We start from the raw sequence: 26,389 nt of genomic DNA on the forward strand, positions 1-26,389 counted from the left end.
TGTTTTTTGTCCTTGGTGCTGAATGCACAGTGTACTTTTCCCTCCGCGTAGTTCATTGCATGTTTAATAATGAAAATACCTACCAAACGGAGAACATGGATGTGGTTTATTTCTGTGCATGTTAAAAAGTTAAATAAGTAGCATATCTGGATGTGATTTACAGTAGATATATGTGTCAACACAGTCATACAGTGGCTTGCGAAAGTATTCACCCCCCTTGGCATTTTCCTATTTTGTTGCCTTACAACCTGGAATTAAAATTGATTTTTGGGTGGTTTGTATTGTTTGATTTTCACAACATGCCTACCACTTTGGCAAAATATTTTTTATCGTGAAACAAACAAGAAATATGTCACGACTTCGGCCGAAGTTGATGCCTCTCCTTGTTCGGGTGGTGTTCGTTGAAGTTGATGCCTCTCCTTGTTCGGGTGGTGTTCGTTGAAGTTGATGCCTCTCCTTGTTCAGGTGGTGTTCGGCGGTCGACATCACCGGTCTTCTAGCCATCGCTGATCCTTTTGTAATTTTCCATTTGTTTTGTCTCGTTTTCCCACACACCTGGTTTTCATTTCCCAATCTCTGGTCATGTATTTAACCCTCTGTTTCCCCCATGTCTTTGTGTATGATTGTTATTTGTTCAGGTCGGTATGTTCCGGCTGGTTTGTACCGGGCGCTGTTTATCACCCATGCTTTGTGGCAACCGTTCTTTTTGCACTTTGCAAATTGTTTACTTTGTGCTGTTGAGTAAAGTGCGTTGTTTCACTCATCTCTGCTCTCCTGCGCCTGACTTTATACACCAGCTACACCCACCAACCGGACAAAATAAGACAAAAAAAACCAGAAAACTTGAGCGTGCATAACTATCCACACCCCCAAAATCAATACTTTTGTATAGCCACCCTTTTGCAGCAATTACAGCTACATGTCTCTTAGAGTATGTCTATTAGCTTGACACATCTAGCCACTGGGATTTTTGCCCATTCTTCAAGGCAAAACTGCTCCAGCTCCTTCAAGTTGGATGGGCTCCACTGGTGTACAGCAATCTTTAAGTCATACTACAGATTCTCATTTGGATTGAGGTCTGGGCTTTGACTAGGCCATTCCAAGACATTTAAATGTTTCCCCTTAAACCACTTGAGTGTTGCTTCAGCAGTATGCTGGGTGCTTATTGTCCGGCTTGAAGGTGATCCTCCATCCCAGTCTCAAATCTCTGGAAGACTGAAACAGGTTTCCCTCAAGAATTTCCCTGTATTTAGCACCATCCATCATTCCTTCAAATCTGACCAGTTTCCCAGTCGCTGCCGATGGAAAAACAACCCCACAGCATGATGCTGCCACCACCATGCTTCACTGTGGGGATGGGTGATGTGAGGTGTTGTGTTTGCGCCAGACATAGCGTTTTCCTAGATGGCCAAAAAGCTACATTTTAGTCTCATCTGACCAGAGTACCTTCTTCCATATGTTTGGGGAGTCTCCTACATGCCTTTTGGTGAACACCAAACATGTTTGCTTTTTTTTCTGGACACTCTTCCGTAAAGCCCAGCTCTGTGGAGTGTACGGCTTAAAGTGGTCCTATGGACAGATAGTCCAATCTCTGCTGTGGAGCTTTGCAGCTCCTTCAGGGTTATCTTTGGTCTCTTTGTTGCCTCTCTGATTAATACCCTCCTTGCCTGGTCTGTGAGTTTTGGTGGGCGGCCCTCTCTTGGCAGGTTTGTTGTGGTGCCATATTCTTTCTATTTTTTAATAATGGATTTAATGGAGCTCTGTGGGATGTTCAAAGTTTCTGATATTTTTTATAACCCAACCCTGATCTGTACTTCTCCACAACTTTGTCCCTGACCTGTTTGGAGAGCTCCTTGGTCTTCATGGTGCCGCTTGCTTGGTGGTGCCCCTTGCTTAGTGGTGTTGCAGACTCTGGGGCCTTTCAGAACAGGTGTATATGTACTGAAATCATGTGGCAGATCATGTGACACTTAGATTGCACACAGGTGGACTTTATTTAACTAACTATGTGGTTGCACCAGATCTTATTTAGGGGCTTCATAGCAAAGGGGGTGAATACATATGCACGCACCACTTTTCCGTTTAATTTTTTTTTGTTAAATGTTTTGAAACAAGTTATTTTTTTTCATTTAACTTCACCAATTTGGACTATTTTGTGTATGTCCATTACATGAAATCCAAATAAAAATCCATTTCAATTACAGGTTGTAATGCAACAAAATAGGAAAAACGCCAAGGGGGTGAATACTTTTGCAAGGCAAAAGTATTCACCCCCCCTAGCTAGCTAGGGATAGCATGCTAGCTAGCAAATTTTTATTGACCTTTATCAACTCCACTTTGAAATTCCCACACCCTTCGTTATTCTTCAGAGGTGGAACATAAACTAAGAATCAGTAGCTAGGTTTTTATCCAATTTGGCGACAGATTATCAAGCGAATTTTCTAAAATATGCATAAAGAAAATATGCACATTTTCCCAACATTGGTGTTTCCACCGAACTCACTTGTTGCTGATAAAAATCATTGCGTGATGACGTAGTGCACACATTTTATTTTTTGCTTAGGTTTTCATGTATCAAATAAAAATGTAAAGTTCAATGTATATCCATCGTATTTTCAACTCTACCGATAGTTTTGTCAAAAAGACTGTTGTGTTAAATAGCAAATGTGCCTACTCTTGTCTTGGCATGTGCACTCTAGCCAACAGTTTGCAGATACAGTGCGGGTCGGCTGTGCAGGGGTTTGTGTTTGAAAGCAACTTGGAATCAACGGATCACCGGAACCACAGCGTAATTAGTGGGATCGCTTATTTTGCAACACACTCTACACATTTTGCAACACACAGTTTGAAAAACTACGTTATCAAACGAAGCTTAGGAAATCATTTATCACGTGATAATGTTACTTTGAAACGAGCATCGGTACATTGTGTCTGATCGGTACTGATTTGAAAAGAGCATCAGAGCTCCGGTATCACTACATGACCAAAAAAATAGTTTTTTCAACGTTTGCAAATGGCATATTTTTGACGTCCATAAAATACATATTTTCAACTTTCAGCACCTAAAATGCACCTGACATCAACGTCTGGAAAATACGTTTTTTCAATCCTATTTTACTTACTATGTTGTGCTTCCTGCCAAAAGGAGGTTATCGATGAGGGGAGGACCATTTGCCTACTTGACACACTTTTCGACCACTGGATCACTTATTGTTTTCCGGATCATGGAGGTGAGAGGACGGAGGACAGACTTTTGCCCAAACAAGAAAAGTCCCAGCTCTCTTCCTCTCCTTATCTTCCTCTCTTACTCCCTCTCTCCATGAGGAGAGGATATTGATCCAAGCACTAACTGAGGCCTCTGTGTGAACTGAAAGACTGAAAGATTGTAATACAGTTTGACATGATTTGACTGGAACAATAAAGTTGGCTGAGACTTTGGTTGTTAAGTGACTTTGAATGTCTTGAAAAGCACTTAAAATAAAATGTATTATTAAGATTATTATAATGTGTCTGTTAATTGTTTCTGATGATACTGGAGAGGTCTGTGTACAGAGAGCTAATAATGTACCATGCCAGGGAGGTGAAGACATTTTCCTGCTCCCCATGTCAGAACGAATCTCAGCCTTATCTAGTCATAACTAGTGCTTATAATTCTTCTATATATTTATATACAGTAGAGATTGTTTTAACATTGTGAGGTTTCTAGCTGAAGATGGCTGAAGGCACCAGAGTTATAGCCTCTCACTGCCAGAAATTCACACGATCTACCACAGTCATTTTTGTTTTGTTTTGCCAGTGTTAGACTGTTGTAATGTTTTCAAAGTTGAATGGTCATTCAATAAACTTTATGTACGTTAACTGTGTAATTGACTCTTTACAGTGTAATATGTTTGTTGTAGGCTACGTAATACGATTTTTGAGGTGTTTGACAAGAGTAAATGTTAAGTTTATTAGTGCTGTTTCATAGCGGTACAAAATGCTAATTCTGGTAAATAGACAGTCACGCAAAATATTAAAAGAAATACATTCCTGTCATACATAAAGCATTCCTTTAAAATGAGCGCTTTTTTGGCATCATAAATCCGGAAGTCAGCTCGATATAAACACCGTGGGTCAGTGCGGGAACTGCAGGTCTCAATGGACAAACCAATGGGTGGTTCCTGATATCATGGAACTCCTACATCAAGAAACTGCCCGGATTGCGGTCTGCAATTACACCATGTTGTGTTTACTTATCAGGCTGACATTTATTGGCATGGGTTGTGTCCTGGAGGCAGCACTAGGCGATTTCCGCTAGATAGGCGAGTTGCAATGTCAAAATTGGCTATATTGTAAAAATTCCTGAAAACAAAAAGGTTTTTGGTATTCATTTAAACACTAACTCTTTTAAAGTCCCCATTGGCCTCATGGTGAAATCCCTGATTGGTTTCCTTCCTCTCCAGCAACTGAGTTAAGAAGGATGCCTGTATCTTTTGTTGTGACTGGGTGTATTGATACACCATCCAAAATGTAATTTAATAACTTCACCATGCTCAAAGGGATATTCAATGTCTGCTTTGTTTTTGTCCTTCTTTGCGAGGCACTGGAAAACCTCCTTGGCCTATGTGGTTGAATCTGTGTTTGAAATTCACTGCTCAACTGAGGGACCTTTCAGATTATTCTGTGTGGGATACAGAGAGGATGTAGTCATTATAAAATCATGTTAAACACTGTTATTGCACACAGAGTGCGTCCATGCAATTTATTATGTGACTTGTTCAGCATTTAGGCTTGCCCTAACAATGGGGTTGAATACTTATTTACTTAAGACATTACAGCTTTTAATTTTGTATTAATTTGTAAACATGTTGAAAAACATAATTACAATTTGACATTATGGGGTATTGTTTTGCCACTGGCCTACACACAATCTATATTTAATCCATTTTAAATTCAGGCTTGAATACTTTCTGTAACGGCTGTCGTTGGGTAGAGAGGACCAAGGCGCAGCGGGTTGCGTGCTCATCTTTATATTTATTTTAAATAAAGACTGTGAACACGGAAAAACAATAAACCAAAAAACGACGACAGGAAACAGTTTAGCAGGCTATACACATAACAGCAGTGCTAAAGACAACTACCCACAATTAACAAACAAAACACATCCATATATATATATATCTCTCTCAATCAAAGGCAACTACAAACACCTGCCTTCAATTGAGTCCAACACCCAATTACCTAACATAGAAATTACTAAACTAGAAAGAACATAGAACATAACCCAGAAATAATAAATCAAACACCCTTCTAAACAAACCACCACCCCGAACCACATAAAACAGATACCCTCTGCCACGTCCTGACCAAACTACAATAACAAATAACCCTTATACTGGTCAGGACGTGACACTTTCTGAAGACACTGTATACTAACAGCATAATAACTGGCTATAAAGGGGTGGAAATGTCCTTTAACGTTACTACTGGGGGTAGAGTCATACCATTACTCCATTCAATTATCAGATATAATAGAATGACCATATCTATTGTCCACAAAATGAGATGTACAAACACATTATATGTGCATTCATTATTTATTGTCCACAAAATGAGATGTACAAACACATTAAATGTGCATTCATTATTTATTGTCCACAAAATGACATGTACAAACACATTAAATGTGCATTAATTTCAAGAAATAAAAACCATCTAGAAAGTGATAACTTTCAAATATAAAAGTGCCATAGTATTTTGACAACATTGTTTTAATAGGCCTAGTGCACTTTTAGAAAAAGAGCTCAATAAATATTCATTCAATGGCAAACATCAACCAGTTTACAATCCATGACAAATAACAACATTTACTAACATTACTAGTTGCATTACTAGTGATTAACACTGAATAAAAATATAAATTCAACATGCAACAATTTCAAAGATTTTACAGAGTGACAGATCATAGAAGTAAATTAGTCAATTTTAAAAAATTAAGCCCTAATCTATGGATGTACAGCCAAAAACTATGGGGATTCCCAGGGAGCCTGCCAGGCCGGTTTTGCTTTTGTTATAGAGGCATTTCCCATTTCTTAGAAATCTCATGTCTGAGAGTAAGAATGTGTGGCGGGAGAAAGTTACTACTGTTTTTCTGTCCAACATGATTCATTCCTAGCCAGTGGCTGGTCTAGTGCTGCCGCCCCCAGACTTCATATGCCTCTGAAAGCAGTAGTTCGATCCCTGGTCTTGCACTCATTTTCTGTGCTATATCCCTCTCATCTGTCCCTCTCATACATGTTTAAGAACAACTGGTCTAGGGGCCCTCTCAGCAGACTTGGGGGTGATGTTAAGTCCCCATATTTGTGTGTGTGTGTGTGTGTATATATATTTTTTTCCTCCAAGATATTACCAATGGGGACACCTAGGAATTTCCCAGAGGGGGTAATAACACTGAGACCATCCTTGAAGGTTCATGATTTTAGAATTGTGTCAGACAAGAGGAAAAGGTATTTTCAAGTCAAGATTTGGAGTGCTTTCTTTCCTCTAATCCAATGAGGAAGTGTGATATATTCTGACCTGAGGATGTGACCGAGGACTGTCTGTCCCACAGGGTCACAGATTTCCCTTGTTGACAAAATAAACTCCCAAGTTAGGAGTCAAGTTTCCCATCACCACCACACACAGTTTGTGCTTAGTTATTTCCTGTTTATGATCCAGACTACACTATGCCTAAAACAGTTGCATTCAGAGTACTGATAACTGTTGTACTAATAACAATCACACTTTGGAAAACAGTGTTATACTTTAAGAAGATCCTCTGTGCGTTATTGTGTTGGTGCGTGTAACATGTACAGATTTGATGACAAATCCAACTTCAACAGCAGTTTAAACAAGTAGATTAATGAGAAGGTTTTCTTCATAATAATTATGTATCAGTAGATCAAAAAATGAGTCACTTGATTGAATCAGGCTGTTGATTGTGGCCCGTGGAATGTTGTCCCACTCATCTTCAATGGCCGTGCAAAGTTGTTCGATATTAGCGGGAACTGGAAAATGGCGTCGTAAACGTCAATCCAGAGCATCCAAAACATGCTCAATGGGTGACATGTCTGGTGAGTATGCAGGCCATTGAAGAACTGGAACATTTTCAGCTTCCAAGAATTGTGTACAGATCTTTGCAACATGGGGCCGTGCATTATCATGCTGAAACATGAGGTGATGGCGGCAGATGAATGGTACCACAATGAGCCTCAGGATCTCGTCACGGTATCTCTGTGCATTCATTTTCTGTACCTTGTGCCTGCCCATACCATAATCCCACCGCCACCATGGGGCACTCGGTTCACAATGTTGACATCAGCAAAACGCTAGCCCACACAACGCCTGGTAGTTGAAACTGGGATTCATCCACGAAGTGGCCATCGAAGGTGAGCATTTGCCCACTGAAGTCGGTAGTTTGGTGCAGAAATTCTTAGGTTGTGCAAACCCACAGTTTTATCAGCTGTAATGGTGGCTCATCTCAGACCATCCCACAGGTGAAGAAGCCGGATGTGGAGGTCCTGGGCTGGCATGGTTACACATGGTCTACAGTTGTGAGGCCGATTGGACGTACTTTCAAATTCTCTAAAATGATTTGAGGTGGCTTATGGTAGAGAAATTAACATGAAATATTCTGGCAACAGCTCTGGTGGCTATTCCTGCAGTCAGCATGCCAATTGCACGCTCCCTCAAAATTGAGAGATCTGTGGCATTGTGTTGTGACAAAACTGCTCATTTTAGAGTGGCCTTTTATTGTTCTTAGCACAAGATGCACCTGTGTAATGATCGTGCTGTTTAATCACAGATTTCCCTCATTAACAAAATAATCTCCCCCAAATTAGGAGTTAAGTTTTCCATCACCACCACACACAGTTTGTGCTTAGTTATTTCCTATTTCCTGCTGTTTAATCAGCTTCTTGATATGTCACACCTGTCTGGTGGATGGATTATCATTGAAAAGGAGAAATGCTCACTAACAGGGATGAAAAATGTTTGCACAAAATTTGAGAGAAATAAGCTTTTTGTGCGTTTGTCAAAAATTTCCAATCTTTTATTTCAGCTCATGAAACATGGGACCAAAACTTCACATGTTGCATTTATATTGCTGTTCAGTATAGAACTATACAACTTTCTATCTATAGGATTAATGCAAGTACACAACAGCTGTTATGATATGGGTGATTTGTAACAAATCTATTGCCCCTGAGCAAGAACGTGCTACATTGTTTTATGAAGTGAGGCTAAACATAGACACATAAATAAAGTAGTGATATGTGATATAACCCACACAAACATTCACTGCCATGTGCCCATTTAAAACAAATGTCCATAAACAATCGTGAAAACCATTGAGGTAAGTCTCTGTGACAACATCTTGGCCGTTCTCCTGTTTACATGGGAATGGAACGCATGGACACATTGTGTACTATGAGTGTCCAGAACGTATTCCGGGAAGGAATCACCTCCAATCCCAGACAGGCTGCAGTGACCGTCTCCAACTTGACCAATACACACTTGTAGGTGTGAGGCTTTAATCTATTTTCTAATTCTGTACCAACTCAGGGATTTGAATTATTTTTGTTTTTCCTTGCCAGTCCTCCTTTTGGCTTCTGTTGCTCCTCCAGTCTGAAATGCAAGTAAGGACATTTTACTTTAGGAGTTACATTGAGGAAAGGTTTGATAGGGAAATGTTTTACCTTTTTCTCATCAGGAATCTTTTTCCTAACTTGCCCTCTGGGTTCAGACATTTTTTCTTACCATTCTTCATTGTGGCACTACAAAGAAAATATATATTTTTAGTCTCACTTCCATACTATCTGAGTGTAAATATAATTATTTGTAATACTCACATAATTTCTGTCTTTGCACAGAAGACAGAATTTGGGTACACCTCTAACTTCTGGATGCGTTTTATCCTAACGGACTGTATTAGTTTTCCCCTGCATAGACATTTCTCAGATCTTCCACCTATTGATTTGAAAGAACAACAGATAAGATATAGTCCTATTACAACAAAAACTAAAGGTATTTGTTATTACTAGCTTTCAACATCTGAATATGCTATTCACTTATCAAGTTATCCATATCGACACTGAAAAATGTGCCCATGGTACATATTAAATAACATAATGGTAAGAATTTATTCAATGAACACATGAAAAATAACATGGGAGATATACAAATGTCCTCTACTTACCAGGGAATTGAGCAAGTCCAGCTCCGAAGACTCGGACACAAAGCAGGATCAAAGTTGCTGTCCTCATGTTTGTTTGAAGTGTGTGCTACTGCTGAGAGCAGGTCAGATGTATTTATATGAGTGGCTAGTGGTTTCACTTTCCATTTTAAGATCAAATAATGACCTCTACAATGACAGGATAGTACCACAATCAGTTTTCTTCCACATCCTGCAGGGAAATCCCCAGCAATAGCAACATTTCCCTTTCAAAAATAATGTCAGCTCTGTGGCTGTTAAGTTCATTTCCATTGATTGAAGCAGTCAGAAAGAGGGGATGAAGCAGTTTATGTCAACAACAAATCTAAACATGTTCAACCCAATGCTGCAAAACATGGTTACATAGAGCAAGGGTTTTCAAACCTCTTCTCAGGGACTCCCAGCCATTCCATATATTTGAACTACCCCGCTCTAGCACAAGTGATTCAACTTGTCATCAAGCCCTGGGGCTACAATAAAATTGTGAAACATCTGTGGGTCCAAGAGGAGAGGTTTGAAAACCACTGTTCGATTCTGGCTTGAAATATATTTATTAATGTTACCATACTAGAACTTATTGATTACTTTACATGTATAAGGAATGTTAGGAGTCAAGAGGAACTTATCAGAACTCAGGATAAGACCCAGATGCAGACAGGTAGAGTCACAGATGTTTATTGACCCAAACAGAAGACAGGACAAATGCAGGCAGAGGGCCATAATCCAGGGCAGAGTCAATAAGGTACAGAACAGCAGGCATGCTCGGGGACAGGACAGGCAGAGGTTCGTAAATGGGTCAGAGTCAGACAGGTACAGAACGGCTGGCAGGTACAGAATGGCAGGCAGGCTCGGGGTCAGGGCAGGCAGAATGGTCAGAACCGAGGAAACTAGGAAACAAAACTTGAGAAAGCAGGGAGACAGGAAAACACGCTGGTAAGACCTGACAAGACCAGACAAACTGGCAACCGACAAACAGAGAACACAGGTATAAATACACTGAGGATAAGGAGGAAGATGTGCGACACCTGGAGGGTGGTGGAGACATGCACAAAGACTGGTGAAACAGATCAGGGTGTGACAGAACTAGATGTGTGGAAAGTTACTGATTGAGAAAGGGGAAGTGCACAAAGTTGATATTCTGTTCAAATATGTTATTATTGAATATGAATGTTCCTAAGGAGGGAGGCAAAGGGCAACAGTCTAGTATCAGTTCTTGATAAGACAGACCAGTTGCTGAGGAATCGGGACCATGAGGGATGTGGAATTCAACTCGAGATAAGGTCAACAGATGAAGAGAGAAGACATTGCTGGGAGGGGGGCCACAGAGACCCACCCCGAAGTCCATCCGATTATAGTCCTCACACACAAACATTTCCACACCTATGAGGGTCCTAAATTTAGGCAGGGCCATGACAATACCAGTAAGAGGAACCTACAGTGTTACGGACTAACAGAGAATAAGGTCTATGTTAGACATACAAGGAGATAACTACGCCTTGTCAGAAGATATAAATATGTGCTTGTATATTGTCTTTGCAGCTGTATGACCCAGTGGGTGAATAAACTTGGTTTGAGTTTTACTCTGTTCAGAACCTAACACCACGGACAGAGCACTTGATTCAGTAATACATATTTGTTCTATTATTGCCATCTCAATCTTGATTGTACACTGCACCACTGAAACATCTTTACATAATCCCACCCCACAGAATTCTCAAAAGGTTATGTCTCATCCATACCATTTCTATGGCTGTTATGGGCAATGTCAAGAGCTGATCAAAAACAGTGGTACTGAATGCTTGCACTAACTTAAAAACTTCACAGAAACGTGCTTAATTTGTGTCTTCATTTAAAATCCAGGTAGAATAAATTAAAAAAGATCAAATTGGGAATGGTGAAGTACATTGCAATTACACACTTCACACTGTTAGGTTCAAATTTTTCAGAGTAAATAACTCACGGACACTAGAGAAGCTTAACCAAGTTTAATTCTTCCCAAAGGGTCGACACATCTATATTCAGACAAAGACATGTTTTCCACCACTACAAGTATATATACTCCACTTTAGACACTCCTTCTCTCCAATCCTTACAACTTATGGTTCCACAGGAAGAGGGTAATAGGATAATAAACCAGAATTTCTCCTTTCGGGGGATCTGACCTGACCTCATCCCCTCATTCGCCTTATCCACAGATGTCCATGTGCTTACCCTATAGCAATCCTGACTTCCTCCCGTCCACCCAACACATTCCAAAGCCATCTGTCTTTCTACAGAGAACCATTAACTTCTGCCACTCCTTTACAGTTGAAGTCGGAAGTTTACATACATTAAAACTCATAAAAAAATAGTTTTTCAACCCCTCTACAAATTTCTTGTTAACAAACTATATTTTGGCAAGTCGGTTAGGACATCTACTTTGTGCAGGACACAAGGATTTTTCCAACAATTGTTTACAGACAGATTATTTCACTTATAATTCACTGTATCATAATTCCAGTGGGTCAGAAGTTTACATACACTAAATTGACATTAAACAGCTTGGAAAATTCCAGAAAATGTCATGGCTTTAGAAGCTTCTGATAGGCTAATTGACATAATTTGAGTCAATTGGAGGTGTACCTGTGGATGTATTTCAAGGCCTACCTTCAAAATCAGTGGCTTTTTGCTTGACATCATGGGAAAATCAAAATAAATCAGCCAAAACCCCAGAAAAAAAATTGTAGACCTCCACAAATCTGGTTCATCCTTGGGAGCAATTTCCAAATGCCTGAAGGTACCACGTTCATCTGTAAAAACAATAGTACGCAAGTATAAACACCATGGGACCACGCAGCCGTCATACCGCTCAGGAAGAAGACACGTTCTGTCTCCTAGAGATGAGCGTACTTTGGTGCGAAAAGTGCAAATCAATCCAAGAACAACAGCAAAGGACCTTGTGAAGATGCTGGAGGAAACAGGTACAAAAGTATCTATATCCACAGTAAAAAGAGTCCTATATCGACATAACCTGAAAGGCCGCTCAGCAAGGAAGAAGCCACTGCTCCAAAACCGCCATAAAAAAGCCAGACTACGGTTTGCAACTGCACATGGGGACAAAGATCGTACTTTTTGCAGAATTGTCATCTGGTCTGATGAAACAAAAATAGAACTGTTTGGCCATAATGACCATCGTTACGTTTGGAGGAAAAAGGGGGATGCTTGCAAGCCAAAGAACACCATCCCAACCGTGAAGCACGGGGGTGGCAACATCATATTATGGGGGTGCTTGGCTGCAGGAGGAACTGGTGCTCTTCACAAAATAGATGGCATCGTGAGGAGGGAAAATTATGTGGATATATTGAAGCAACATCTCAAGACATCAGTCAGGATGTTAAAGCTTGGTCGCAAATGGGTCTTCCAAATGGACAATGACCCTAAGCATACTTCCAAAGTTGTGGCAAAATGGCATAAGGATAACAAAATCCTGACCTCAATCCCATAGAAAAGTTGTGGGCAGAACTGAAAAACCGTGTGCGAACAAGTGTAACGCCCTGGCCATAGAGAGGGGTTTTTGTTCTTTATTTTGGTTGGGCCAGGGTGTTACATTGGGTGGGCGTTCTATGTTCCTTTTTCTATGTTTTTGTATTTCTTTGTTATGGGCCGTGTGTGGCTCCCAATCAGGCACAGCTGAAGTTCGTTGTTGCTGATTGGGAGTCACACATAAGGAGCATGTTTTTCCTTTGGGTTTTGTGGGTAATTGTTTCTGTTAGTGTTTTGCACCTGACAGGACTGTTTGGCTGTCGGTTTTCCTGTTTGTTTGTATAGTGTTCTTTCTTTATTAAATATTCAATGATGAACACTAACTCCGCTGCACCTTGGTCTACTCTCTCTCTCACGACAGCCGTTACAACAAGGAGGCCTACAAACCTGACTCAGTTACACCAGCTCTGTCAGGAGGAATTGGCCAAAATTCACCCAACTAATTGTGGGAAGCTTGTGGAAGGCTACCTGAAACATTTGACCCAAGTTAAACAATTTAAAGGCAATGCTAGTAAATACTAATTGAGTGTATGCAAACTTCTGACCCACTGGGAATGTGATGAAAGAATTAAAGGCTGAAATAAATCATTCTCTACACTATTATTATGACGTTTGACATTCTTAAAATAAAGTGGTGATCGTAACTGACCTAAAACAGGGAATTTTTACTAGGATTAAATGTCAGGAATTGTGAAAAACTGAGTTTAATGTATTTGGCTAAGGTGTATTTAAACTTCCGACTTCAACTGTATATACTATGCTTCTGCGTATAACAATGTTCAAAGATTACCCCCGAATCCAACAACATTTATCAAATGTGCAGCTACGATTGTTAAAGAGTTCATGGATGGTTAATGTAATACTTAAGAAACGGATAAGACAACTTTAACCAACAGCACATTTATTGAAGTGAACCCAAAGTGTGTCTAGGACGAGCTGGAGGCAGCCACTGCAGCACGCCTGGGCTTGGGGGTGGTCCCTTCCCGGAATCCATTCCTGAAAACGATAGGAAAAGAAAATAAGACATCTGTACATTACATAGAAGACTCAAATAGTAACCTTATTGCTCACCTAAGCTATATGGGAACTTTTCATTCAGTCACTAAGAGTCTTTACCAGGTTGTGGTGTTATTTGTACCCAGCCCTGTGGAAGTCTGTTGGATGTATGTACAGTACTACTGAACAAACTAAGTAATAGATGGCAATAAGCAAACATAGCAGAATAAATTGTTTTATATGGACCTTAGTCCATATCAGTTCACAACTGATGGCGGATTGAAGCTTGCCTCAGTAAAAAAAAGTTAAATCACTTTACTAAGACATTCATTTGGTGTCAAACTAATTTCCGCAAGCATTATTTCCAAGCAACAGCTTTAACGGAGCACAGGCTGATAGTGGCTTATTGGGCTACGCAACCACACTCAGGAGCAGAGAGTGATTCACATATAGCAGAGTAGTGTTGCACTATCGACTGAAACTTCTGTACTTTTTCGTTACTAGAACATGAAAAACGGTTCGGTACTAGAATTTGTTACTTTCGGTACTTCTTTCAAATGTGTCTCACGTCATAAGGATTGAGAGGATCAAGTCTGTCTAGATATTTGTCTGAATGTTCTCAAGGGGGCAGTAGTAAGCTAGCCAGGCTACTTGCACATGCAGCGGACAAATTGCAGGCTACTTAAGAAGCAAGCGAGAGAAAAAAATGCATGGCTTCTAACAAAAACATACCTCCACGCCAGCAGTTTGTTGACAAAACTTGGGAATACTTTGCTCATATTAAATAGTTTCCCCCCCCCCACTCAATACCCCATAGTGACAAAAATAGCACATAAATGACAAAAAACAGAAATAGTATCATAGTCAGAGTCCTTTAGGTGCCTTTTGGCAAACTCTAAGTGGGCTGTCACGTGCCTTTTACTGAGGAGTGGCGTCCATCTGGCCACCATAAAAGGCCTGATTGGTGGAGTGCTGCAGAGATGGATGTCGTTCTGGAAGGTTCTCCCATCTCCACAGAGGAACTCCAGAGCTCTGTCAGAGTGACCATCAGGCTCTTGAACACCTCACCTCCCTGACCAAGGCCCTTCTCCCCTGATTGCTCCAAACTTCTTCCATTTAAGAATAATGGAGCCCATTGTGTTCTTGGGGACGCTCAATGCTGCAGAAATGTTTTGGTACCCTTACGCATATCTGTTCCACGACACAATCCTGTCTCGGAGTTCTACGGACAATTCCTTCAACCTCATTGCTTGGTTTTAGCTCTGACATGCACAGCCAACTGTGGGACATTATATAGACAGGTTTGTGCCTTTCCAAATCATTTGCAATCAATTCAATTTATCATAGTTGGACTCCAATCAAGTTGTAGAAACATCCAAGGATTATCAATGGAAACAGGATGCACCTGAGCTCAATTTAGAGTATCATAGCAAAAGGTCTGAATACCTTTGTAAATAAGGTATTTGTTGTTTTAATTTTAATACATTTGCAAAAAAATTAAACCTGTTTTCAGTTTATCATTATATGTAGATTGCTGAGGATTTTTTTATTTATTTAACCTCTCTTGGGTAGGGGGCAGTATTTTCACGTCCGTATAAAAAACGTAACCGATTTAATCTGGTTATTACTGATTTGGATAGAAAACACCCTAAAGTTTCTAAAACTGTTTGAATGGTGTCTGAGTATAACAGAACTCATATGGTAGGCCAAAACCTGAGAAGATTCTATACAGGAAGTGCCCTCTCTGACCATTTCTTGGCCTTCTATAGCCTCTTTATCGAAAACAGAGGATCTCTGCTGTAACGTGACATTTTCTAAGGCTCCCATAGGCTCTCAGAAGGCGCCAGAACGGGATAGGTTGACTCGGCAGTCCCTGGCTGAAAAACAGTAGGGGATTTGGATAGTGGTTGATCTGAGAACAATGACACGGGTGCGCAAGTGCATGTGAAGACACCATTTTCTTCTTTCAGTCTTTGAACGAAAACAACGTCTCCCGGTCGGAATATTATCGCTTTTTTCCGAGAAAAATCGCATAAAAATTTATTTTAAACAGCGTTTGACATGCTTCGAAGTACGGTAATGGAATATTTTGACATTTTTTGTCACGACATGCTTCCGCGCGTCACCGTTCGAATAGGGACCTGAACGCACGGACAAAACAGAGGATATTTGAACATAACTATGGATTATTTTGAACCAAAACAACATTTGTGGTCGAAGAAGTAGTCCTGGGAGTGCATTCTGACGAAGAACAGCAAAGGTAATCCAATTTTTCTTATAGTAATTCTGAGTTTGGTGAGTGCCAAACTTGGTGGGTGTCAAATTAGCTAGCCCGTGATGGCGAGCTATCTACTCAGAATATTGCAAAATGTGCTTTTGCCGAAAAGCTATTTTAAAATCTGACACCGCGATTGCATAAAGGAGTTCTGTATCTATAATTCTTAAAATAATTGTTTTTTGTGAACGTTTATCGTGAGTAATTTAGTAAATTCACCGGAAGTTTTCGGTATGTTTGCTAGTTCTGAACGTCACATGCTAATGTAAAAAGCTGTTTTTTTATATAAATATGAACTTGATTGAACAAAACATGCATGTATTGTATAACATAATGTCCTAGGAGTGTCATCTGATGAAGATCATCAAAGGTTAGTGCTGCATTTAGCTGTGGTTTTGGTGACATTATATGCTAGCTTGAAAAATGGGTGTGTGATTTCTGTCTGGGTACTCTCCTGACATAATCTAATGTTTTGCTTTCGTTGTAAAGCCTTTTGAAATCGGACAGTGTGGTTATATTAACGAGAGTCTTGTCTTTAAAATGGTGTAAAATAGTCATATGTTTGAGAAATTGAAGTTATAGCATTTTTAAGGTTTTTGAATTTCACGCCACTCGATTCCACTGGCTGTTGACTAGGTGGGACGATTTCGTCCCACATACCCGAGAGAGGTTAACCCATTTTATAAGGCTGTAATGTAACAAAATGTGGAAAAAGTCAAGGGGTCTGAATACTTTCCGAAGGCAGTTTATAATCAGCATGACATTCATGTGAGCGTTATAATAGGATTATAACCAAAAAGTAATTGGAGTTGCACTCATAACTTAGCTGCCAGCCAGCAACCCTGGGTGGAGCATTGTACCCCGGGAGTTGAAATGCACTCTGGGAATCGTAGTACGCTGTGTTAAATCCATTGTATTTCTATGGTGTGAAGACTATTGCAATAAAGAAGCTTCAGAATGAACTTATAAAAACAATACATTAAATGATTTAGCTGTAATTAATAAGCATAGGTCAACCGGATATTATGGCTGTAGATGAACAAATTAACCGTGTATCAAATTACATTATTAATCAGTTTAGACATAACAGTAAAATTATTTTGTATGCTCCGAGTCTCAGATATGGTTTTGCATTAGGAAAATGTAAGTTACTCTGTTATTTAATAGGGAGTTTTATTTTTTGAAAGAAATTAAATATAGAACAGAAGAGGCTCTATTTGTTATTTTATTTGTTCTACCAGTTATCAACATATTGCGCAAACAATGTGAAGCTCAGTGGTTGTTTTGTGACTAGCTAACTCTTTCTGCCATGGTATCAAGTATCGTGATACTAAACCTGGTATCGAAGTAAAGAAATTCTGGTACCGTGACAACACTACAGCAGAGCATCAACCACCACAAATTTACTCTCATTTTAAAATGACCTGCATGCCCTTCACATTTGATTAACTCAGGCCCATGAGACCCACAATCCTGCAGGTTTACATTTTTCCCTGGCACTAATGTTACTGATTGGCTGGAGTGCACCATAGTCGCCACCTTCAGTGGGCAAGAAACAGGAGAAAACGCTTTGAAAAGGGGAGAGCGTCCTACCTGAACTTCATTTTCAGATGCAAAACATTTTGCCACGTGCCCTACCAAACAACCCTGGCTTTTCAAGGGCAAAAACCAGCAGGACTGTATACCTTGGCTTTACACTGTGCTCACCTGAATCTGCGGTAGACAACCCTCAGATGTCTCAGACGGCCGGTCCCAGTGGTGTTCCTCCTCTTGGCCTTAGCGCTCCAGTTGTCTACAGAAAGAGACGACAGGTCAATACAAAATGGGAAACTGCAGAAAGAAATTTCACAAAGCATGATCAATGGTTATCATCAACGAACATTCCTAAATATCCTTAACTTAATTTGCAGATCCTTGACAAAAGAGCACCATTGCATTAGAGGAAACCAAGACTTCAGTGCAGGCCTGGTTTTAGCAATACATGTTAGCCGCATAAGGGACAATTATAGCATTTTAGTAAATCCTAACCCTTTCCCCCAACCTTAACCTAATTTTTTCCGGACCGCATATGTACAGCTGAAGTCGGAAGTTTACATACATTTAGGTTGGAGTCACTAAAACTCGTTTTTCAACCACCCCACAAATTTCTTGTTAACAAACTATAGTTTTGGCAAGTCGGTTAGGACATCTACTTTGTGCATGACACAAGTCATTTTTCCAACAATTGTTTACAGACAGATTATTTCACTTATAATTCACGGTATCACAATTCCAGTGGGTCAGAAGTTTACATACACTAAGTTCACTGTGCTTTTAAACAGCTTGGAAAAGTCCAGAAAATGATGTCATGGCTTTAGAAGCTTCTGATAGGCTAATTGACATAATTTGAGTCAATTGGAGATGTACCTGTGGATGTATTTCAAGGCCTACCTTCAAACTCAGTGCATCTTTGCTTGACATCATGGGAAAATCAAAAGAAATCAGCCAAGACCTCAGAAAAAAAGTGGAGACCTCCACAAGTCTGGTTCATCATTGGGAGCAATTTCCAATTGCCTGAAGGTACCACGTTCATCTGTACAAACAATAGTACGCAAGTATAAACACCATGGGACCACGCAGCCATCATACCGCTCAGGAAGGAGACTCATTCTGTCTCCTAGAGATGAACGTACTTTGGTGCGAAAAGTGCAAATCAATCCCAGAACAGCAAAGGACCTTGTGAAGATGCTGGAGGAAACAGGTACAAAAGTATCTATATCCACAGTAAAACGAGTCCTATATCGACATAACCTGAAAGGCCGCTCAACAAGGAAGAAGCCACTGCTCCAAAACCGCCATAAAATAGCCAGTCTACAGTTTGCAACTGCACATGGGGACAAAGATTGTAGTATTTGGAGAAATGTCCTCTGGTCTGATGAAACAAAAATAGAACTGTTTGGCCATAATGACCATCATTATGTTTGGGGGAAAAAGAGGGATGCTTGCAAGCTGAAGAATACCATCCCAACCGTGAAGCGCGGGGGTGGCAGCATCATGTTGTGGGGGTGCTTTGCTGCAGGAAGGACTGGTGCACTTCACAAAATAGATGCCATCATGAGGATGGAAAATTATGTGGATATATTGAAGCAACATCTCAAGACATCAGTCAGGAAGTTAAAGCTTGGTTGCAAATGAGTCTTCCAAATGGACAATGACCCCAACCATACTTCCAAAGTTGTGGCAAAATGGCTTAAGGACAACAAAGGCAAGGTATTGGAGTGGCCATCACAAAGCCCTGACCTCAATCCAATAGAAAATGTGGGCACAATTGAAAAAGCATGTGCGAACAAGGAGGCCTAGAAACCTGACTCAGTTACACCAGCTCTGTCAGGAGGAATGGGCCAAAATTCACCCAACTTATTGTAGGAAGCTTGTGGAAGGCTCCCCAAAACATTTGACCCAAGTTAAACAATTTAAAGGCAATGCTACCAAATACTAATTTAGTGTATGCAAACTTCTGACACACTGGGAAAGTGATGAAAGAAATAAATGCTGAAATAAATCACTCTACTATTATTCTGACATTTCACATTCTTAAAATAAAGTGGTGATCCCAACTGACGTAAGACAGTGTTACTGTCAAGTTCAACACAAGAAAAACAATATATTTGGGCTACACTGCACATTATTACATTGTACACTTTCTGCCTGTGGACATCTGTTCTACAGTGTGCCAGCTGAGCATGATACCTTTTGTTGGCATAATTGAGAGTACACCTCGCATACCCATTTTTATCCACTGTATTGAAAAAGTGAGAAATAGGGAAAGTGTTTAGTGTTCCTTTCACATCTAGTGGCATCCAGCTTAAGCTGGGTCCAGCTCCACTTGTTAAAAATAAATAAATCACCCCATACTGTAGAAGGAAAACATTAGTTCACAGATAGTAGTTAGCTAGTTAACATTTCACACAGATTGCCAGGGGCCAGTAAGCAACAAACGCGCTATGCGACTCCTTGCCGTTCAAGTTATAACGTTACCAGTTAGTAATCTAACCCATTGGCTATAGTATGAAGGTTAGCTCATCTGATGTTAACGTTAGCTAGCTAGCCTTAGCTGTCTGACTTTATTAGCCAGCTAATTTTCACACCATAAACTCAATTATTTGATCAGTTGGCTAAAGTTGGTCAACATTTCTCTGGTTAGCTAACGGAAAATTCGATCCATCTAGCAAGATACTTAACCATGGTAACAGTACTTGTTCCACCACACTTTCTCCCTCATCTCAAACTTTCCAAATGCCAGTTGTTTTTTGGTTACACCTCTTCGTTATCGTTCAGGGGACGCGCTGCTGTTAGTTAACTGGCAAACTTATGGATACAAACTGATCTTTCCACTCTCCCACTGTCTTTCCAGAGCGCTCGCTGATGCTGTAACTAGCAAATTGGTTGTCTCGTCTCTCTTCAGTCGCGTGCTGCATTCTGTTATGTGAACGATTGGCTGAACCACAGACTGTCTGCAATAGGCTGAGAGAGGCTGGACTGGGGGCTTGTAGGCCTGTTGTAAGGCAGGTCCTCACCAGACATCACTGGCAACAACGTCGCCTATGGGCACAAACCCACCGTCACTGGACCAGACAGGACTGGCAAAAAGTGCTCTTCACTGACGAGTTGTGGTTCTCTGTGCGTTACAGGGAAGACATCCTCCTCCCTCATGTGGTACCCTTCCTGCAGGCTCATGCTGACATGACCCTCCAGCATGACAATGCCACCAGCCATACTGCTCGTTCTGTGCGTGATTTCCTGCAAGACAGGACTGTCAGTGGTCTGCCATGGCAAGCGAAGAGCCCGGATCTCAATCCCATTGAGCACGTCTGGGACCTGCTGGATCGGAGGGTGAGGGCTAGGGCCATTACCCCCAGAAATGTCCGGGAACTTGCAGGTGCCTTGGTGGAAGAGTGGGGTAACATCTCACAGCAAGAACTAGCAAATCTGGTGCAGTCCATGAAGAAGAGATGCACTGCAGTACTTAATGGTGACCACACCAGATACTGACTGTTCCTTTTGATTTTGACCCCCCCCCTTTTGTTCAGGGACACATTATTCAATTTCTGTTAGTCACATGTCTGTGGAACTTGCTCAGTTTATTTCTCAGTTGTTGAATCTTGTTATATTCATATAAATATTTACTCATGTTAAGTTTGCTGAAAATAAACACAGTTGACAGTGAGAGGACGTTTCTTTTTTTGCTGAGTTTGACTATTAAGTTGGGTCCAGCCCAAAGCTTGCACAAGCGAACTTTCAACATTGTATAAAATATTCTGGGCCCTCAGAGTTTCAGGCTTTTATGCAAGGGATAAGAAGCAGTGCCGACTTGAGCAGGAGCTCACAGGAGCTGAGTACCGGCACCTCAAATGTTCTACTGCTTGAGCTCCTGTTCCTCGTATTGAATATTAGCTCAGAAGTATTTTGGAGCTCCTGCACCAAAATATAAACAGTACCAGCACCGAAAATGAGTACCGGAACCTATTTCTGTCCAAGTCCAGCATTGATAAGAAGTATGACGTTTCTACTGGATCAGAGCATGACATTTTTCGATTTTGCGCAGAGTGGTAAACTGGAAAGACAAAACTCGGAAATGGAATGAAATAAACCAAAACTTGTTGCATTGCAGCATAGGTTGTGCACTCTTCAAATAATGTGTCCACTCAGACAATGAGAAAGGGGAACATTTGGGAGGAGCATGGCTATGTGGTACAAGAGCTCAATTTGGCCTCTGCATGCCAATGGAGGCTTCGCTTTCGCATCACACCCTCCAGTCTCTGACTACATTTTCAGATCAAGCTTAAATTGTCTTTTAGTCTAGGCCCCCGGAATGGATTAGTTCACTGAGATGGGCGCAAATAAATAAATAAACACACACACCTGCTTGACTAAAACAATCTTGGTCGACCAACAGCCCAATGACCAAACAATCGACCAATTGGGGTCAGCCCTACCAAATGGCAACATTTATACGCCTACATTTTCGCGCAGGTCAGGTAGCCTCGGCCTAGTTCTATGCGTAATCAAGTGAGTGTCCTTACTCAAGATTGACAGGAGTGCTCCAAAACAAAAGCCAATGAATAAATTGGATGGATTATTTTAGCAAAGGAGAAATGCTCACTAACAGGGATGTAAACAAATTTGTGCACAAAACTTGAGAGAAATTATTTATGCGTATGGCATATTTCTGGGATCTTTTATTTCAGCTCATGAAACATGGGACCAACAACTTACATGTTGCGTTTATATTTTTGTTCAGTGTATTATTTTTCACTATAAAAATAAACCAAATATAAAGTATGTAGAAAGGATAAATGGACACACACACACATTTAAACAAGATCTTTGAAAATTAACAAATCACCGAAATAATAGCCAGACAGTCGGGAGAATCAAATTCCCAAAATGACGCATTCAGGAGTATTTTTGTCATGGCATGCAGCCTCCATTGATTTTGTTATGTTCGAATCACCCAGATAGCATAAGCCACTGTGATACACACCCTGGGTCAACAGATGTGGGGACAAAACAAATCTTTGCCTAATTTGTCATCCAATGTGCATGCATGCATGGAGAGTTGGGGGTCTTGTCTCAGTCACAAAGTAAGAATCACTGAAATTCATATGTTCAGACATTTGTATTGAAAACATCATTGACAAGACACTGGGTAATAAACATGAACTGACTCATGCGGCACTGTCAAACATTCAAAAACAAGTCAACAAGGCAAGCAGTAAAGCAAACTAAGTGAAAGAAAACGCAGCAACAAACCTCGGTATTCAATATTGAGACAGAATACCCACAGGTCTGTGACATCTTGGTGATAATATAGTAGTGATGTGCGGTTTGTAAACCATTCATTCTTTTTGAACGACTTTACTGACAGGATTAATACTCGCCTCTCAGGCTCAGCAGACAAACTGTATCATGTGCTCATGGAAAAATATATCACTCAAAGAAAAACGCATGTTTAGAACGGATAATTGATTGCATGGTGAAAGAATGAATGCTATTAATTGATTATTGAATGTTAGATGACACAGCTTGGTAAAACCAGAACATGCCTCTGCTCAACACTTGAACATGATAATGAAACGTTGGGTCTCCCTGTCAAGCGGACGGCCTTCAGCCAAGAGCTGTTCACAATCGGACACAACTAGACCATGTTTCAAAGCTATCAATAAATAATCGTATTTGTATTAGTAGCCTCAAAGCACAGTTTAATAAGTCTCAGTCACAAATGACTGCGACAATAAGCCCCTATGGAGAACGAGAGGTGTGTAGAATCATGATTCTTTCGAGTTTTTAGTTCAATGTTCGCCGTTACGGGTACTGCATGCTCTGGGCATTACTCAAATGAACGAAATTAGTTGAAAGATTCGATCTTTTGCCTGAACGAGTTGAAAAGATCTGGAGTCAGTAAAAAGTACCAAACATCCCATCACTACAATACAGCAGTTTCAATGAATGGATAAACTGAACTATCGATCTCAAGGAAATGGCATGGGCACTTACAACTTCTCTTGCGCTTCTCGGGGTAGCCACACTTCCCGCAGGACGACTTCTGCAGATGGTAAGCCTTAGAACCGCAGCGACGGCATAGAGCATGAGTCTTATTACGCCGCTTTCCGAAGGACGATGTCCCCTTCGTCTGAAACACACAAGGACCAACATTTAGCCAAATAGATCATTGTCATTCGGTGTGAATCCATGGAGGTTGGGATCTTGTCTCAGTCAATAAGTAAGAATCACTGAAATTCATATGTTCAGACATTTGTATTGAAAACATCATTGACAAGACAATGGCCCATGGATAATTCATTGGAGAGAATGAGTTATTTGTTGTTCATCTGATTGCATGCTTAGCTAATTAAGCTGCACTACTAACGTTTCTATCCAACTTCCTGGTAACTTCGCTAGCTAGTTAGCTAGCTAGACAAGTGACATAGACTAACACTTCCAACATTTCACCAAAACAAGTCATAACTAGTTGATTAGAGGGAATTAGCTACACAAAGAAAGGCGAGGATGTTGTGGTTTGTAAAATGGCTTATTTACCTTGAGCAAACTAGCTAGCTAACCCCAAAACATACACAAAAATAGACCAATGCCTCCATTGCTAGATAACGTTAGTTAACAAGTTAGCCAAGTTGTTTACCGGTTTTTCTACACCATCTAACGTTTCACCAAAAACAATATCAGTGAAAACACATTCTCATTGATTATAAGTCGTAAACCACTACGACTTCTTGAAAAATAAAAGGATAAATAAATAGATGTTGTAAGATCCATCTGACACATTTTTTCACTAACCATTTTCTTACTGTGGGTGGGTGGAAAGAGACCGGAAAAGGCCTTGGTGTTGCGGTAAATCAGAACCGAGGTTGTTCCGGTGTAACAGTAAAATAAGCCCCCTTAATTAGGATAAGCATTTCACTCCAAGAGTGGCCTACTAAGTTGCCCGCTACCAACTAAGGGTGTAAGCATTCATTTATGTACTTAAGGCAAAACTGACCAATTTTTGTTTTATTTATTTCTGGCAGGGCCTGTTTGAATACTTTAAAATGCATAATTCATTCTCTGCCTTCACCCATCAAATCATGTTGGCTCAGTGATTACTCCAAGGAATGGAAGGATATGATTGAAAAAGTATTCTATCTTGGCTACTTCCATAGCTTGCTTCTGAAATGGATATGAATGCACAGGTTTCTTCCTTAACCTATCAAGATAAGGCATCCGCAACGTTTCAATGAGTCTATACAAGGCCTAGGCCTACTACTTGAACACCATAAAATATATGCTTTCAAAGACTTTACACAGGTGGAGTTGCATCCAAGACACTCAATTTCAATGTGTCAATCAGTCATATTTTTTTTTATTTAACTAGGCATGTCAGTCAAGAACAAATTCTTATTTACAATGACGGCCTACACCAGCCAAACCCAGACGACGCTAGACCAATTGTGCACCGCCCTATGGGACTCCCAATCACTGCCGGTTGTGATACAACCTGGATTCAAACCAGGTTGTCTGTAGTGACCCCTCTAGCACTGAGATGCAGTGCCTTAGACTGCTGCGCCACTCGGGAGCCCAGGCATACTATTATCATCTGCTACATTGGCTGCATTTACAGAGGCAGCACAAATCTGATCTTTTTGTCATTAACTGGTATTTTGACCAATCAGATCGCGGGAGCTCAGTCATACTATTATCATCTGCTACATTGGCTGCATTTACAGAGGCAGCACAATTCTGATCTTTTTCTCATGAACTGGTCTTTTGACCAATCAGATCAGCTCTGAAAAGGTCTGATGTGAAAAGATCTGATCTGATTGGTCAAAAGACCAATTAGTGGAAAAAGATCAGATTTAGGCTGCCTGTGTTGTAGGCAATGACGGCATTGCTTTTGAGTGTAATATTATTTTTAGCCACAAGATGTTAACATTCAGCTGCTGGTGGCTAAGGGACAATAATCTAAAGCAGCATCATCTCCTGTCTGTTTTCCTTCATCTGAAACCAACTTCATTAAATAACTGTGCAGTTTAAGCTCGTTCCCGCTTGGTAGCCGACATATTGCTATTCCCAGATTTGTAAAGAGGAAGGAGTGAGGACAAGGACAGGAATCCACTTTAGACAAATTGAGATGGACTCACTGAATGAGGACGTGATGTGGACTATCAGTTGACTTTATTTCGTCTATTCAAGTTTTTCATTCGCAAAAAAATGATTTAATATTTCTAACTTTTATACATTGTATACATATGAAGGGCCGCAGGTAGTCTAGTGGTTAAGAGCGTTGGGCCAGTAATCAAAAAGGTCACTGGTTTGAATCCCCGAGCCATCTTGGTGTAAAATCTGCTGATGTGCCCTTGAGCAAGGCACTTAGCCCTAATTGTTCCAGGGTTGCTGTCAATAATGACTGATCCCTGGCCGTGACCCCACTCTCAGGGGGAGTTGGGAATTGCAAAAAACACATTTCCATTTCACACTTGTACATGCAGTGAAAAAGGACACATATAAGCACCTCTATTTGACATTATGTTCCCCAGAGAATAAACAGAATAAACTTGTATCCTGGAATGCCCAGTGAAGTCAAAATTCTGTTTTCCTGTTTTGTATTGTACAACAGCTAATGAAACACTGTAAAAGTGTGATTTTTTTTATCAGTGTTATTTCCTGATAGTTGCTGGTTGAAAATACAATTTACACAGGACCTTCTAATCAACAGGCTTTGCCTGAGTGTACTTTTGGTTTGCCTGGTGACATCCAGTGGTGTGGGGGCTGTGCTTTGGCAAAGTGGGTGGGGTTATATCCTACCTGTTTGGCCCTGTCCGGGGGTTACATCG

The 26,389-nt window shown here is 40.5% G+C and overlaps 1 protein-coding gene and 2 non-coding genes across 3 annotated transcripts; all 3 read right to left on the reverse strand.

The window, feature by feature from the left end:
- Positions 1-13,635: 13,635 nt before the first annotated feature.
- LOC115203806 (60S ribosomal protein L37) lies at positions 13,636-24,451 on the reverse strand. The gene is made up of 4 exons (XM_029768815.1): positions 24,357-24,451; positions 23,559-23,694; positions 17,730-17,814; positions 13,636-13,747 (listed from the first exon to the last, which is right to left on the reverse strand). The coding sequence occupies exons 1-4, from the start codon at positions 24,357-24,359 to the stop codon at positions 13,678-13,680; spliced, it is 294 nt and encodes a 97-aa protein (XP_029624675.1). The 5' UTR covers positions 24,360-24,451; the 3' UTR covers positions 13,636-13,677.
- LOC115204776 (small nucleolar RNA SNORD72) lies at positions 22,627-22,705 on the reverse strand. The gene has a single exon (XR_003880449.1). It is a non-coding gene; the product is annotated as a small nucleolar RNA SNORD72 (small nucleolar RNA).
- On the reverse strand, positions 23,766-23,844 carry LOC115204774 (small nucleolar RNA SNORD72). The gene has a single exon (XR_003880448.1). It is a non-coding gene; the product is annotated as a small nucleolar RNA SNORD72 (small nucleolar RNA).
- Positions 24,452-26,389: the final 1,938 nt, after the last annotated feature.

The sequence above is a fragment of the Salmo trutta genome, chromosome 12 (genome assembly GCF_901001165.1).
Source record: "Salmo trutta chromosome 12, fSalTru1.1, whole genome shotgun sequence".
Classification (NCBI taxonomy): Eukaryota; Metazoa; Chordata; class Actinopteri; order Salmoniformes; family Salmonidae; genus Salmo; species Salmo trutta.

Excerpts from the sequence above, each read along its gene's own strand:
- LOC115203806 (XM_029768815.1), bottom strand. Across the intron at positions 17,815-23,558 it reads CGAGAAGCGCAAGAGAAGTT|ACAACTGGAGCGCTAAGGCC; the intron begins GTAAGTGCCCAT and ends CTCTTTCTGTAG. Across the intron at positions 13,748-17,729 it reads GTTGTCTACCGCAGATTCAG|GAATGGATTCCGGGAAGGGA; the intron begins GTGAGCACAGTG and ends TATCGTTTTCAG.